The 17,323-nt window shown below is 35.9% G+C and overlaps 1 protein-coding gene across 2 annotated transcripts in view; it reads right to left on the reverse strand.

The window, feature by feature from the left end:
• Positions 1-17,323, reverse strand: part of EXOC4 (exocyst complex component 4) — an 860,605-nt gene that overhangs the window by 449,069 nt on the left and 394,213 nt on the right. For both annotated transcript variants that reach the window (XM_021002278.2, XM_021002279.2), the window contains one exon: positions 15,483-15,579. In XM_021002278.2, the coding sequence (XP_020857937.1) occupies positions 15,483-15,579 (97 nt within the window). The remainder of the gene's footprint in view (positions 1-15,482; positions 15,580-17,323) is intronic.

A 17,323-nucleotide genomic window follows, 5' to 3' on the forward strand; every position in this document is an offset into this window, starting at 1 on the left:
CTGTTATTTTCCCTATTTTACAGATGAAAAAACTGAGGCAAACAGGTTGAGTGACTTGCCCAGGGCCACACAGCTAGTAATGTCTGAGGACAGATTTGAACTCAGGTCTTCCTGATTCCAGGGCCAGCATTGGACATGGGAAGACCTAAGATTAAGTCCCATCTCTGACCCATATTAGCTGTATGACTATGGGAAAGTTACTTAATCTTTCAGTTTCCCAGTCAGCTCTTTAAGAGAATAACCTGCAGGTGTGCATGGGTGGGGAGGGTTTCCTTTCCTGGAGTACTCTATACTAAGGACATAACAGGTCTGGAACAAAAGTAATATTCTAAAATAATTTAACAAGGTTACAAAGGGGAAAGTCACACTATACACAAGGTATTACGGTCTCTGTTGTATATTCAATACTTGCTATATGTTGTGGAAAAGAAAATTTTCAAGAAGAGAGTTAGGAATGTATCACATTGCTTTCACAGACTTCTAACAGAAAAGAGTAGAAGCCTGCCCCCTCCCTTCCCAATAGTCTCTTGGCTCTATAATCATTGTATAATCTATATTAAGAAAAACTCATCTATACCCACCATATGGTTGGACAATATGTAAACTCATATAATGACACTACTTCTGTTTCTTCTTCCTTTTATTCTCAACCAAATGTTCTCCATTCTATTTCCCCAATCAAATTCTTTGATTTCCATACAGATACAAGCCTTCGTAATTATATCCTCTCTCCTTTTCAATTAGGCCTATTCCTTTTGAACAAGGAATATATAAAGTATACTTCTTCAATCAGACCAGACTCGAATCTTGATAAAGAAATATTTCCATTGGTTTCCATTTTGAAATCTTCCTCATTTGACAGGACCGTGTTTATCTCATTTTATTTCTTTAGATAAAAGCTACATAGCAGTGCTGATGAACATTCAGCTAATCTATCAAGAATTTATTAAGTACCTATTATGTTCCAGATACCGTGCTAGGCACTGGAGTCCCTGCTCTTATAGACTTCACACTCTATAATGTACATGCACATGTTATCTAAAAAAATAGACAAGCTATGAGGCAGCTGGGTGGCATAGTAGATAGATTATTGGGCTTGTAGTACTGAAAATGTGAGTTCAAATCTTACCGCTGATATTTACTAGCTGTACAATCTAGGCAAGTCACTTAATCTCTCTCAGATGAAGTTTCCTCATCTGTAAAGTGGGGATATATTTCCAGGATCGTTGTGAGGATCAAAAGAGCTAGCATATGTCAAGCACTTTTTACACTTTGAAGTCCTGTATAAATATTATTGAAGTATTATATATAAAAATACAAAGTAATTTTTTTGGTGGAGAGATACCAGAAGCTCTGTACAGAACAGACTTCATGGAGTATAAAAAGATATACTGTATGAGATGTGGAGGGAGATAACTCAAATATCCACACAATTTGTTCAAGGTCTATGAAGAGTTTTACACACATTACTGCATTTAATTCTTATGACCCTATGAATTTAAGGGAATATGAGGTGTATTCTTTGGAAAAATTGAGAACTCAGTTGTAATTTTCTCCTAATTTATCAGTTTTGTAAATATGAAATTTGATGATAGGGACCTTGAGAGAGAGTCTGAAAACAAGTATCATGACACTTTATGTGTTGATATTCATTTAAATGTAAATAGTCACTGAGCAAGTATAATTGCTTTCATTGATGTCTGATTTATTTCTAACATATATACATATTAAAGATGGCACAATTAATAAGGTTTCACTATTTAAGAATAATGGAGACAGCAAAGAGACCAGTCTGACTTGGCAAAAAGTCTGAGTTGTATTTGTTGACATATAGACTAGTTCAAATCAAGTGCCTCATAAATTAAGACATAAACATGTATAAATCAAATGAAATAAATGAAAAAGTTTCACTGTAAGCCCTGCTTTGCCTAATATTACATAGCATTATAAATATCTGGCTTCAAATAGACAAGAATTAACTTTAAGATCATGAAGGCACACCAGAAGAAAAATTAATATTTGATTTGAAAAGTATTCATTTTAAGCTAGATTCTTCTTAGTCAACAGACCCCCCAAATTCATAGAACAAATTATTTTTAACAGCTTAGTCAAAAAGTACTAATATTGAATTGAAATCAATGCAAACTCGGAATTAGTAGATTGCAAAGAGAAAGCATTTTCCCAGTAAAATGGAAGTCCCTTGAGGGCAAAGACTGCTTCATTTTTACATTTATATTCCCAGAAGACAGCATACTGGACAGAATATAGTAGATGACCATAGACTGATATTTGCTGATTTTCTTGAAAAGAAATACAAAAACATTTTGAACCTATGCCCGTCTATTCACCATTTACCTATTATTTTCTACCCCCCACCTTCTGAGGTAGCATATTACATGTAAAAAGTAAAAAAAAAAAAAAAAGTAAAAAAATAGTAAAAAGGCTGACAAGGCCAATAATTACAGTTACTACCATATAATAGAGAGGTGTCTTATCTCCCACTCAGAGTGCTGAAAACCACCTGTGCACATCAAGAGCTCCAGCTTCTGTTTCAATCACAAGACAAATTACTAGGTGGTGTCCTCACAAATTTAAGTTTGAAACTGCTGCTCTAGCTTACCAAAAAATGAGATTAAGGCAGCAAAAAACCCCGCAAAAAACAAAAAAACAAACACACAAGAACAACAACAAACACCTAATGTCTTTCGTGGCAGCTGCTACCCATTCAACTCTATTACTGGTTTGTCTGGGGTTTGTATCAAAGAAGTTTCTTTACTCAATTGTCAATTAAATAGCAAAGTCCCTGTAGTATACTGGGCAATAGGCAAGAAAATCACATTTCACTAACAGCAAAACTAATATGAAGATGTTTTTAAAAAAGCTCAGACATAGCAAGGGAGACTCATATATCATTTATGCCACTCTGCTTCTCCAAAGCACACCGGTGTCATCTTTAAAATGCTTGCTTACAGGCAGAGGACCAGACCAACTGACCTTTGTGGTTACTTGCAGTTTCAAGATCTCAGATAACTGCCTCCAAGAAAACTTTTGCTTGCAGTAGAATATGCCACATCCTGGAGGTTGGACTATTACCTTTCAGTGCCCTGAATGAATTTCTAAAACTAGAAATTGCGTACAGGAAGATGTGCCTATCTGCATCACCTGAGAAAATCCCTTTCTAGTTCTATTCCTACTGTATGCCCAAGATCTTTGAAGGGGTGAAAATGAAACATTATCAACTAATTGTATTTAAATTATTATCACTGGAAGTGGTCAAGGGAAAATAAAAAAATAAAATAAAAATATGGAAGGAAAAATGGAAGAAACCTTCAAGATTGTGCAAAAAGGAAAACAACAAATCATCCTCAACAATTTTTTAAAAAGAATGGAAAGGCAGCAAGAGAAATAATTTTCAAAAATAAGATATCAAAAGGAATGGTTACTGACCATGAGAATTTAAACTACTAAAGTCAGGGTCTAATATTCACACCTTATCACATGGCTACTTGGTACTCTATTATAATTCACATTTGAAAAACAAATTAGATAGCCCATGTCTAGGTAGCACATGTCTAGGATACAACAATAGGTGCATTTTGGTCACTGTAATGCAGAAGATAAATTATAGATTCAGAACACATAAAAGATGGTCTCATATTAGGTAAACACTATACCCCTAAAAAAAGAACTACCTTTATGTTTTACATATACAAGTTTTCAAAACATTAATTGTGATGAGAATAGAATATAAAGCAAGGAAATATTCCCATCTAGGTCACCAGTATATTTGGAAAAATAAGTTGAGTTCAAAATTTGCTTCTATAATAAGGGTTAGCCATCTTTTTTGCCCTATCACCAATGGAGTTAACACAGTCCCTCTATTCCAGTGACTACTGAAGGAAAAGGACTGGAAATACTTGACCTTACTCTCAGCCCAGGCCCCTGGTCATTTCCATTAAATCTCTTTCTTGAACAAAATTCTATTTCTATTTTGTGGGATTCACCTTTGAAGAGAAGATGATTTTGTGGGGAAGTTAGTGAAATCAATTTTAGATATTGTTAATTAGGAGATAGATACCTCTGGGCCATCCAGTTTGAAAGTCTATTAGGCAAATGGTGATGTGGGGCCTAAAGCTCAGGAGAGACTGAGTCTAGATACATAGATCTGGGAGTCATCTGCACAGAGATGATAGGAACTGATGAAGGTACCAAGACAAAGTAGAAAGAGAAGAGTAGGGTGTACAGAACAGAGCCTTGAGGAACAATCACAATTTAGGCATGTTGAACTATCAAAAGAAGCTGAGCAGCACAGAAAGGATATGATACAGGAGTAAAAGGTGAGCAGTGTTAAATGCAGCATATATAGATTGAGAAGAGGAATGACAAAAGGTCGTCTGATTTGGCAATTAAGAAATCAACAATACTTTGGAGAAAACAGTTTCAGTTGAGTGATGAGGTCAGAAACCAAATGCAAAGATCGAAGAGAAAGAGAAGAAGCAGGGACAACAATTGTAGGCAGCTTTCTCTAGGAATTTGTCTGAGAGACAGAAAATTGGAATAGAACAAGAGTTTGAGGGGAAGACAGGGTCTAGCGAGGGCTTCTATAGAATTAACGAGACAGGTGTGTTTGACAGCAATATGGAAAGAACCAGTATACAGGGAGAGGTTGAAGATTTAAGAGAATTCAATCAAGATTACAATTTGCTACAGAAGATAGACTGTTGTTTGTCCTTCTTGAAAAGGACCAATGACATCAGGAAGGTGACATCTTGACTTGCAAGTGAATTGGATTTAAGTGAGCAGGGCTGTGCAAAGTCACCAGCCTCACTCTCTCCTCTAGAGCCGTCTGGATCAACTGGAGGATCAGGCCAACTGGAGATGACCCCCCCCAGAGAAGATAGAAGGGATGGGATCAAAATACATGCAGGGGGCTTGACTTTGGTAAGGAGAAAGGCTAGATCATTGTCAGACAAAGTGGGAAAGGGAACAAAAGTGAGAGTTGATGTCAACAAGTTTTGAGATTTGGAGAGAGGAAGAAGAGACAGTAGTGCATGTTGAACAGCCTCCATTTTCTCAGTAAAGTAAGAAGTAAGGTTTTCAGCTGGACAGGAGGAAGAGAGAAGTGTTGAAAGCCTGAGGAATGAAGAAAAGGTTTAGAAAGGCTTCTGTGGTAAGTGATAAAGAGAATTAATTAGGCAGATATAAAAGGACTGCCTTACCGGAATGAGAGATGGCTTGAAATAAGTAACATGAATTTATAATGTACGTTGTAAATGTACAATAGTTGTGTGACATTCACCAGCTTTGTTCAACTGAGTGAGTCAGAATGGAGGAGGAAGGGAGTAGTGGGAATTAGGACCAAGAGAGAAGCAATCTGAGAACAGATTGCTGTGCTGTGCTGAAATAATTAACTACAGGGTCAAGATTAGAAGAGGGAGGGGAAAGAAATGAAGTAAAACCAGGCTGACCGAACAGTCTGAGAAAGTACTGATCAGTGGATGATCTGGAGGCCTTTTAGAGGGTGAATAGGTTTAGGAAGTATGGGACACAAGGTGAGATGGAATTGTTGGGGTGCTTGGGTGCTTATGTTTGGGTGCTTGTACTTGGGCCCCAATTTCTCCCTAGCCTCAGAAACACTGTCCCTTCATAATCATTTAAGATCAATTGAGCCCCAATAAGGGCCAAAAAACCTAAATTAATCTTTTTCTCTCTGAGTGTACTAAAAACACCCCTTCCTGTGTCAGCAAATTCCAGGACCAGATAGAGCTGATCAGTATTTTTCCTGTTTGTTATCACTGGGCCCAGGATGTCTGGGACCAGATACTATCTTGAATAATGGGACTTTTCTTATCTTGAGTTTCAATTGAGAACTGACCACTCCTTAACCACTCCCTAATCCCACCCTGAATCCCCTAGTTAGTATATTTGGCACATGTTTTATTGTATTTTGTCCTATATAAACTTTAACTGTACCTCTCTAAGGTTGCAGGATCCTTTAAGAATCCTTGCCTGCTGAAAAGCATAACAATAAATCTTTGCGACCTTGAATTAAAAAATGCTTGAGTCTGTGAATTCCTTCTAGATGGGTCTTTGAGGGGTCACAACCTCTCAACCTCTCAGCTCACAACAGAAAGATGGGATGGATGAAGTTAAGTATTTTAAAGGGTAGATTACCAAGACTGTATTCAGTCTTGAATTTAAGCCTTTGAGGCTTAAAATAGACCAAAGTTTTTGAGAACTACAAAGAAATAGGATTAAAAGTCTGAGTCTCACATTCTGATACATTACATCTTCCTCTTTTTTTCCCCTCTCCTTCAAACCCCCTCCAAGTAGGGCACCAAGCCTCTATAACAGGATGTCTTAACCTTATTTACCTCATAGATCCCTTTGGCACTTTGGGAAAGTCTACAGACCTCTTTTCAGAATAATACTTTTAAATGAATAAAATAAAATACACAGGATTACAAAGAACACCAAAGATTTTTTTCCCCTATCAAAGTTCATGGGCCCCCTGAAATCTTTTCATTGACCCAGTGAAGCCCAGGTGAAGAACCCTGGTGGCTGGTAATTTCTGGTGACGGTTAAAGGGTAGGTAGTAATAGGGGTGGTAGAGGTGACTTGCTGTGGATCCTGATGGTTTCTGAAGGAGTAGGGGCACAGAATCTGATATGATCTTGCTCTGAGTATAGATAGTACCTAAGCATTATAGAACTGGGCTGGGTTATACTGAGTTAGAAAGGGGAAGGAAAATATTCCCATATGTTCTGAAGCTAACCTCCACATATTTCCATGACCTTAGAAAACTATGAAAGATGAAGACATGGAAAAGTGATCTCTTCTATCCATATAACTCTTTGCGAATTCTAGCACACTAGGCTAGGTGTGGCAAGTATAGAGGAAGTTCCACAGAGGAGTCATTAATATAGCTGAGGGCAAGGAATATGCTCCCCAGAAAGTCATAGAATAGGGAAAAAACACCCCAGGAGGAGTAAGTCTTCTTACTGAGACAAGAACAAGTGCTTGTCATTGTCACAGCTGCCAAACCAAAAAATCTTGAGAAAATCCCTGGAATGTTTACCTTATTGGATTTATATTTTAAAAACCTCCCATCCGCCTTCTCCTTCTAGAACTAAATAGTAAGTAAAACACACCAGTGACATAGCCAACATTGGATAGAAGACTCTGATGGCAGGGTCTTTTTCACATAAACCTGCAAAAAAGGCTCACTGGACTCCAGTCAATCCATATTCTGCCAAATTTGTTTGGATTACAAAATGTATAGATCTCAGCAACCCTTTGCAGCAATTTCACATATGTTCAAGGATCATAATCATATGTATTTTTTTTTGTCAGAAACTGGATATCCACTGGGATTTTGCAGCTGAATTCCTCAGCTGCCTTTCTCCATTCCTACAGCACCGAATTTGCATGATGCCCCAAAAGGCACATTGTGCTTTCTCACCTTGCGCCTTTGTTCAAACTGTCTTCTCTGTCTGTAATGTCTTCCTCTCTTCACTTTGTCTATTAAATACTAATCCAATCTTTGAATCTAAATCCAAATGCCAGGTCTTCTAAAAACTTTCCCTGATCATCTGGCTGATAACAGCCTTCTCTCTCAGACCTTATGTACCTCTAACACTACATGTACCTTATGTACCTTTAACACTACAATTATAGCTATTTTTGTTGGTGTCATTCTCCTACTAAACTCTAAGCTTGTTGGCAGTGACAGTGCCTTATTTAAACTACCTTGCCTCCCCCACTACCTCGGACAGGGTTTTGAACTCAGTTGGCACTCAATAAATTATATTTGCTGCACTCTAACTTCTCCTCAAGTAAATAAATCTCCTTTTGAGGTGTCCACTTACATTTCCCATTGCACTTTAGAAAACCAACTTACAAGGTCTACTATCTTTTCAAAAGATTCTTTATCTTACTCAGGGAAGAAAAATATAGAACATTAAGACCTAGAATACAGATTTTATCCCCCAAATGATTACTTGGACTTGTGTAATTCTTTATACATTGAGATTCCTACATGATGAAGTTTCATACTATTCTCTATACCTTTGAAGAAATTTTATTTTTTTTCCAAAAGGTCTCCTACTTGTTTCCTTAGGCTTGTTTGTTTTCATTCTTCCCTTTGTCTTCTCTCTCTGTGATAATGTTTTCTTATTTATCTTATTGTGGGACCAGAGAGACTGTACAACTAAATGAATGCAAATGGTAACCTCTGTGACAGAGATCCTTGGTAAAATACCACTGAATCCTCCCAGGGAAAGAGTATGTAAGGGCTCAACTAGCAGAAAAGAGTAAATCATTGGTCTCTTTATTGAAAACAGAAAAGCTTTTTAGTCAAGACAAATTACTCTTCTAAGGAGCAAAAATAACCTCCTTTTACTTCAAAAAGGTACACTCTTTCATTCCAAAAGGATCATGGTATGCACATGATTCTTCTACAATCCTGAGTTTTGTTTGCTAATAGCATGACTACATTTTAATGTACCCTTTTAGCATGCACTACTTACAATGAACGAAATGCTATTTTGAGAGAAAAATCCAAGCTGTCAGTGGAATTCACTCTGCAAAATCATTTTGCAATTATAAATTGCTCCTTGGAGGCTGCCCTCCTTGATGATGCTTTGCAATGGCCTGTGCCTTGTTTCTGCCATGTTCACATATCATAACTTCAACCCCTCATGATATTCATAACACATGCCAGAGCTGATAAACAACTGTGATCAGAAAATTGTATGCCTAAGATGGCTACCCGTGTGATTGTTGGTTTCGGATTTCTAGCAAGATGCTTTAATTTCAACAAGTTACCCTTCTCTGTAATTAGATGATGTCATTACCACTTGGCTATTCTACTGCAGTTACACCTTTAGGCATCCAGGCAGCTGGCAAGCATGGATGTTGCCCAGCAAGAAAACTGGGGGCCCTGACAATTCAGTGCCCTTCATTCTGACACAAACTCACCTTTTCACCCAATAAGTGTTGGACTGTGTGTTCCATGCCAAAATACTTTTAATTGTTGTCTGATCTTAATGAAGTATAGCTATACTTAATAAAGAGAGATGCTCACTGCTCTATACTCAGGGTCCTACTACTAGTTACAATACGAGGATCACTGGCATTTTCACAATTTAAAATGCCATCATTCTCAACATCTTTAGCCTCCTGCCTCTCTTCTGCCACCCCTAAGACATGAGACATCTGTTCATCAATTGTCTGGTAATAAACATAACTTCATAAAGCATATGTGTAGATTATTACCCTGAAGAATCAAATGACTTCCAAAAGCTAGCTGAAGCAAATAAACAAAGAGAACACCCAACATATTTTTTTTTCAAAAGACATATCACTTAGCCTGCCAAATTTCAAAGTACATAAGACTTATTATCCCTTCTGCACTTCTGAGAGTCATTCTTCCTGTCCAAACTCAGATGAAGGGAGCCATTCGGTGCTCCAATTTTCTTAATTTGACCCAATCACACAGTTATGAATTGGGCAAGGAAAAAATGAACTGCTCACTCCCTTCAGTTACAGGGTTAGAGACTAGACTTGTGATTTCAATGACATAGAGAACTCCTGGGGGAAGAAACACCCTCTAACAATACAAGCCTGCACCTGCCCTGCAACTTACTTTGTTAGAGATTTATGAAGCACCAACGGGCTGAGATTTGTTTAGAGTCACATAGCCGATAGGTATCAGAGACTGGACAGGAACCCAGGGCTTCCTGGCTCCAAGGGTTATCTCATTCTCCAGGAGGCAATACTCCTTCCCATTTATAACTAGGATAATTCTCTCTTTGAGGGTCAAGCTCCTTGCCAGCCCTCTACTTAGCTGATGTGCCTTATATTGTTAACTCATCATCTAGCTTTGTATTATTTCTCCACAGTGGTGATGGAATGTGAGCCAGTGACACTTTCTTAGTTAGCGTCTTTATAACCAAAAGCATTCATTTGTGAGATGGCAGGTACAATTATGTCAAACCCAAGATGATAACTGCATTTGCAAATTAAACCTAGTTAAATAACTTGCCTATGAAATAAAGAAGTTGATAAAGAGTCCTCAGTTGCCAGTTATTAAGAACAACACTAAACTAGAAAACAATTATTTTGTCAAGGTACATTTCATTAAAAAGTGAAAATAGAAAGGGGCCTTTACATTTGCATGAAATTTTGCTATTACAAAGCATTTTCACATAAATTATCTTTTTGATCTCACAAAACACTGTGAGATAAACAACAGAAGTATTATTACTATACCCATTTTAAAGATAAGAAAATTAAGGTCAAAATGTTTTCTTTAACTGTTCAGAGTCATGCAGGTTCTACATTGAAAGTAGGCTTAGTAAGAATCCAGGTCTACTTAGCACCAGGTTACCAATCTTGGCAAAGGATATGAAGAAGTTAAACAGAAGAAAAAAGGGAATACCTCCTCTGCACTTATACTACTAACACCAGTCAAAGAGTAACATCAGAATACCTCTGACAAATGATCCCATTGTGCAGCTCATTATAACAATTGTTGCTCTGTGCCAGAAAGTGGTTAGATGAAATATGCTTAACTCACTGAAGGTTTATTTACATAAAGGCTATTAATTACTAGTCACTTACACAACGAGGAAATCTAAATGCAGACCAAATCTGCATGTCAAAGGGGAAAAAATGTCATACAAGCTTCATCATTATGATATTTCCCTTCCCACCCCTAAATTACAGGCCCAGGAGGATAAAGTAAATTCCATTAATCAAAATGAACTCATCCATTTCTCCCAAAGGTTTCTGGTGGAAGTTGACAAATGACAAATATCTAGGTAGAAAACAAAGAGAGAACATAAGTGGTATCATCTTCAGGGGCTGTACTTTTTAGAGAAGAGATTATGGAATCCATTTAAGAAGAGGATAGGAGGCCATCTGTCTGCAATGGTCTTTGTTCAGTTGGGCCCACAGGCAAGGAAATAGATTAGATGACCTCTTATCACTAAAAGCTTTCATTAGGTGTCTAATTATATACAGTGCTTCACTAAGCAATATATAATATAAAGTGAGTTGAACAGATATGCTTCCTGCTTTCTACAATTTTACCCTCTAAGAGAGACAACAATGGACTAGGACAAAGATCTTAGGAACATACATTGAATATCTAAATTAAATAAGTTATTACTTGCCATTAAGTATAAACAAAGGGGTTGCTGTATTTCACGGGGTAATGAGTGAAGAGGGAGAGTAGAGGAGTTCTCTTCACGAGATGAGATCAACAACAGTTCTAGAATTAATTATGGCCAAGGATGGGGCATTCTAGAAGGGACAGGATCCTAAAAGCTATCAGGTTTCTTTAAAAAGTAAGTTCCAGAACTTGACTGCTGGTGATTTACATATACTACAAATGTTTTTTTTTTAAGAAAACAACTTTAAATTCAACTGGTTTTTAAAATAACTTTCTGATTGATTAGAAACATGTGAGAAATATTTTTAACCCATCTGTGTCTTTAGAGGAAACATATACAAATGTTATGGCTAGTAAGCAATATGGTATTTTTGTAGATCTGTGGTGAAAGGAGGAGAGGCTGATCAACTGTAACTGCTGGTGACTTGGTACACATTTTGTTCAGTTTTCTGAGATATGTGAGCCCTAGGAGAAGTCATTATAACATTTTTTTTAAAATAGAAAACAATATCAACTACAGAAATTCAAAATCAATTTTGAGAAATTTATAGAGTCAATATTTTTGGTTATCAAAATGGATCAAAATAGTGTGCATAAAGTTTAAAGAAAGAAGGTAGACATCTGGAACATTGTACCAATCACAATGGCAAACTCAAAATAAAGACTCTAATTTTAAAGAACTCACATCAAAATTATGTCTTATCACACAAAGAAATGTTTTGATTTGCTAAAAGATTAGACATAAGGATAGCAAACCTTTTCTGTTTAAATGTTTGTAATGATTATTCACCTTTTAACAAGTAAGTTTATTTAAAATGCCATGTAAAATTAATTTAACAAGCTTTACATTTAATGAGAAAGCTAGAGCTTGGCCCACTAGAGAGGTTAAAGGTATTTGAGGTACTAGCTACATGTAAGTGAACATTTAACAGAGTAAGATGAATAGATAAAGGAGTTTCATTACATTTTCCTAAGAGGTACAGAGACTTGGTTTTGTTTTGAATTGTTGGGGGAGGAGAAGGAGTAGCAGGAGGAGTAAGATAAGAAAAAGAAAAAAAAATAAGCAAGAGAAAAACTGAGAAAATCTAGGATGTCCTAATAAAGCATCTTAGTAAAGTAAAATTGCTGAGTTCTACATCAATGTTTACATTTATGTCCACAAATGGCCAAATAGATCCTTGTAGTCAAAGAAAATATCACTTAAAATACCTGAGAAAAATTTGAAAGGTAAAATTTATCAGGTAACAACTGAATGGGATCACAAAAGGTGTCATTTTAAACTGGCAAGCTGTAAAAACTGTGATGATACCTATGATGATTTTAGGGAATTCAACGAAAATTTAAACTAACTACTCTTAAGACAGTAGGCACATCTACCTGGAAGCAAACACAGACACAAGAGAAATGTTAAGGCTATAAGATGGAATGCTACATTAAGTGTCAACTTTTTTCTTAATCGAAAAGAAAACTATTATTCTATATAAGCCATTAAGATGAAACTACTTAGCTCATAATAAAATATGAAAAGAGAATTCCAGTTCCTAAGGCTTAAAATGGTCTTATATTCACAATTGAAACATTTCAGTCATTTTAAGTTCCAAGAGCTCTTCTACGAATATCCAATGTGCATATTTGGAGAAGTTATGTGCAACATGGGCTAATTTGTAGTTCATACTTGGTACCTATTTATCAAGGAATTAACTTACCTTGCAATGCACACATTACTCTTCTGGCTTTACATTAAGCATTATTACACAGACGGTGAATGATAATTTAGCAATGCTACAAGTAAATTTTTCCCAGTTCTAATCAATAATAAATTATAACTCTATAAGGTAGAGGACATCAAACAAGCAAACAAAGCTAGTGGGAGATACAATAAGCCTTAAAACTTAGATTAGTAATCAAGAAAAAGGCTACCTGGTGACATATCACAGTAGAACAACTTTCTCATAAAATAGTATAAATAAGAAAAGGTAAAACTATTGTCAAGATGTTTTATGCCCCACAAAAGATCAGTATTCTAAAAAAAAAACACATAGAAAGGAGTTATTAGTAATAAGGATACCAAATAGAGCTGGTAGCATGGGCAATGGATGAAGAGAGGTACATTTTCACATAATGAAATAAGGAACATCACATGATAGAGTAGGCAGAGCTGACCCAGAAGTGGGGTTGTTTTGGGAAGCAATGGGAAGAAAACTACACAGTGAAAGTTGTGAGGCTTTTACAGTTTGATCCCTTATATGAGATGCCACTGAGGGGATTCCTCTTCAAGTACTGCTTGGACTTGATGGTCCGGGGTCCCCTCCAATGCTATGATTCCATGTGAATCTTTCATTTCAGCCTTAAAAAAATTCTTAAAATTTGGAAAAGGCCTTTACTAAAGGCTAGTAGCTATTGTTTATAACAATAAGTAACAAATGGTACATGGTTAAGGTATCTAAGTATGTGAATTCTATATATTTTCGGTTAGCTGTGGGGTTAAATTTAAGAAATGGTTACAGTAATTAATGATTTTTTTTGCTCTTCTTAACAATTAGCACTAGCTGCTAAAAGAGATCAATGTAACTGGGAAATAGAGGGCAATAAACTAATCACCAAAGCCATTTGCTTTTTACTACCATGATTATTTAAACTGGAACTAAGGTTGTAAGCTACCAATAACAACTGTTATCAGAAGCCCTTTATCAATCAGCCCTTATATAGATGTATCTATTGTCTCAGTTTCATACATACATACATGAATATATATATACATATAACATATATATTATATATTTAAATGACTTATTTAATGATAATATTTTAAAATTATCTCAAGATCGAAAAAATTTCCTGACAACCTCCATTTTTTATTGTTTGTAACTTGGTTTATTAAACATATTCTTGCATAAAAATTGACATGGAAAAAAAGTCCACTTTAATTCAAACTGGGCTTTTTTAAAGACAACAACTTTGAATCAAAATGATTTTCAAAATAACCAGCTACTTGATTAGATTCAAATGAACAATAACTCTATCTCCTCTGTGTCTAGAGAAGCATCATATATTAAAGGAAAGAATCTAGGATTTCCTCAGGTTAGAGAACTCCCTCCACGAACCAGATCACAAACATAAATATTCTAATTATAAGGTTCTAGGAAGTTGCCTTGGAGCACTTAGATTTAAGTGACTTACTTGGGCTGAGTCACACAACTAATAAGTGTCAGAAGTAAGATCTGAACCTGGGTCTTCTTGACTTCAACTTGAAGATGCCATTTATGAACTAGCCATGCAACACAGAGGTCTTATCCCTAGCCAAACAGAATAGTTCTCAGAAAATGTATTTAATATGCTCTCTTTAATGCAGAGAAAAGAGGGTTGGTAATAATGTTGATAAGAATATCAAAAAGTAAAGTGCTTATATTTTTAAATGATACCAACTATGCCAGGGTTAAATTAGACTAGCATTTATCAAACTATTACTCCAGGTACTTAGAAATGGTATCTGAGTGACCCAAAAGAGTTAATGAGGGGGGGAGCTAGGTGGTGCAGTGGATAGAGCACCAGCCCTGCAGTCAGGAAGATCTGAGTTCAAATCCAGCCTCAGACATATAACACTTACTAGTTGTGTGACTCTGGGCAAATCACTTAACCCCAACAGCCTCACAAGAAAAAAAAAAGAGTTAATGAAAAGGCAACTAAGCTATACTCCAAAAGAAGTTAACCAGCTTGGTTACATTTGGGTCATTATCTGAAAATACACAGCACCTATATCTTCCAATTCATGATTAAGAAGAGAAATAAAGAATATCATCTTCTAAATCTGCATCAATAAATATTTTCAGGCTTAATATTTCTTCAAAGAAGAAGAAAACATTATATCCTATATTATAGAACCAAAATATATTGCAAGACTTCATTTCACCCCACATACTCCCAAGTTTGTTTTCATCATAAAACACTGAAAATTTGATTAGGGTATTATTCTTGCTTCCTCCCCCCCCCAGGGTGAAGAGACAACCATATCTGTTCAAAAACTTCCTGATTCACAAAGAATATCCATAGTGTAAATTAGGGATGCATTATCTCAGAAAAGAAAAGTATCAAATATAAACACTTAGGAACTTTTATGTCTGAGACCTGAGGAGACACTCAGATGATTTACTTCTTTCCAATGAGCTCTCTAACTTTGATAGAAAGACTCTAGAGAATGGAACAGGTCTTTTTCAGGTCATGTAGAATATTGAAAAATAACACTATTGGCACTCAATATATTGGCATAAATAATAAAAATACAGACCAATCATGGGTTCTACCTTACCTGAGTAATGGATGGAATATGACAGTTATATTTCGGGCTCCAGGTTTGCAGACAAATTTTGTTCCTCCACCTTCAATTAAGTTGTCATCAGGTCCTCCTTTAAAAAAGATTTAAAAAAAAATATTTACCTAACTGCAACTTTTAAAACAAGGAATAAAACAAGATCATAAAGCTTGGGGCATACTACAAGTAGCACTCTCTTTGAAAAATGGATAATTAATAAAATGATATTTATTAAATAATTCCATATCATCTCTTATCTGTTATTCCTCATAGCTACCATGTATGGTAAGTTGCTATAACTATACTTACTATCCTGGTGAAAAGTTTTAGCAACAGGTAGGTTAAGTATTCTGCCCAAACTACAAAGCAAAGCAACTTTCAGAGCTGAGCTTCGAGTTATGGTTGCCAGGACATCAGTGTATTACTTAGCCAATAACCTACATGTAACTTTTAGACAAACAGTATTATGGGATCATAGATGTAGAGCTGATATGGACCTTGGAGGCCATCGGGTCCAAACTTCTTATTTTACATATGAGAAAATTTGAGGCACAAGGAGGTTAAGTAATTTCACCAGGGTCACCTAGCTAGTAAGTATCTGAGGTTTATTTGAACCAAGGGCTTCCTTCCTCTAAGTCCAGTACCCGATCCACTATACCACTCAAAGGGAGAAAAGGCATTATATAACTTTCTAAGGGAACAGTCATAACAGAGCTAGACAAGGAACTAGGAATTAATAGGACATAAATCCTGGTTCTGGCTTTATGACTAACTAGAAAAGTGAATCAGACACATAACTTGGACGAGTCACTAAATTTCTTTGAGCCTCATTTACATCCTGTAAAATGAAGAGGGTGAGCGTGATGGTCTCTAAAATCAATTTCAACTCTCAGATACAATTCCTACTAACACACTGCTACTAATTCAAGAATTCGACCCTTCTTTTTAAAATGAGGGTATCAGGGGAATTTAGCATCACATCATTTTAAATTCCGAAACACAAACAAACAGCCACCATTTGTAAATGTTATTCTAACCATTTTTTTCAATAGCACCAAACACAAATTTTTAAAGATATACTTTTAAAAAAATAACATACATATAACTACTTAACTTACCAACTATTTGAATACCATAGGAGACACACTGGAAACTGACCTATATTTATATACAATTTCAGACTCCAAATTCAACCCAACAATATGATTTATCAGCAAGTTAAGTGTCTCCATAGACATTGGCTAAATTGTGCTCCATGCAGTTCTAAGTATTGTGAATGGTATAAACATGGGACTCTCACACAGGAGAGCAGCCTTATGCTACAAGTATTTCCCCCTACAAAATTAAGTATAAATCAAAAATGGTTATTACACTTGACAATTTTCTAGTATTAAAACTAGTTTTCCTTGCCAATTTTCCAAAACGGGTATATTTCAAATCTCAGACCATAATTTATAGGCTTTAGAAATGTATTTTAAACCCAAATTCTTCTGTGGATAAATTATTTTGGGAAATATGGATGTGGACAGATAATTACCATAATATTTCTATCAACTAATTATAGTATTGGTTTTTTGTTTGTTTGTTTTGGCTAAGAGGCTGGTATACAGAATATGATGGACAGTCCTAGATGGCAAGCTGAGAAGCTTTTCTCTCCCAGTTGAAAATACATATTTTGAGCCATTAAATACAAACTAAAGGTAGGATATGTCCGCATGGTAAGTGATGTCACTAAGTCAAAAGTCCCTAGATTGGCAAGGAAGCTACTTTTCTGATATAAAAACAACAATAAAACCCACTAAAGAACACATGGAACAAATGCAAAGAGAAAAAAAATC

Source organism: Phascolarctos cinereus, unplaced genomic scaffold (assembly GCF_003287225.1).
Source record: "Phascolarctos cinereus isolate Bilbo 61053 unplaced genomic scaffold, phaCin_HiC Scaffold_1;HRSCAF=81, whole genome shotgun sequence".
Taxonomy (NCBI): domain Eukaryota; kingdom Metazoa; phylum Chordata; class Mammalia; order Diprotodontia; family Phascolarctidae; genus Phascolarctos; species Phascolarctos cinereus.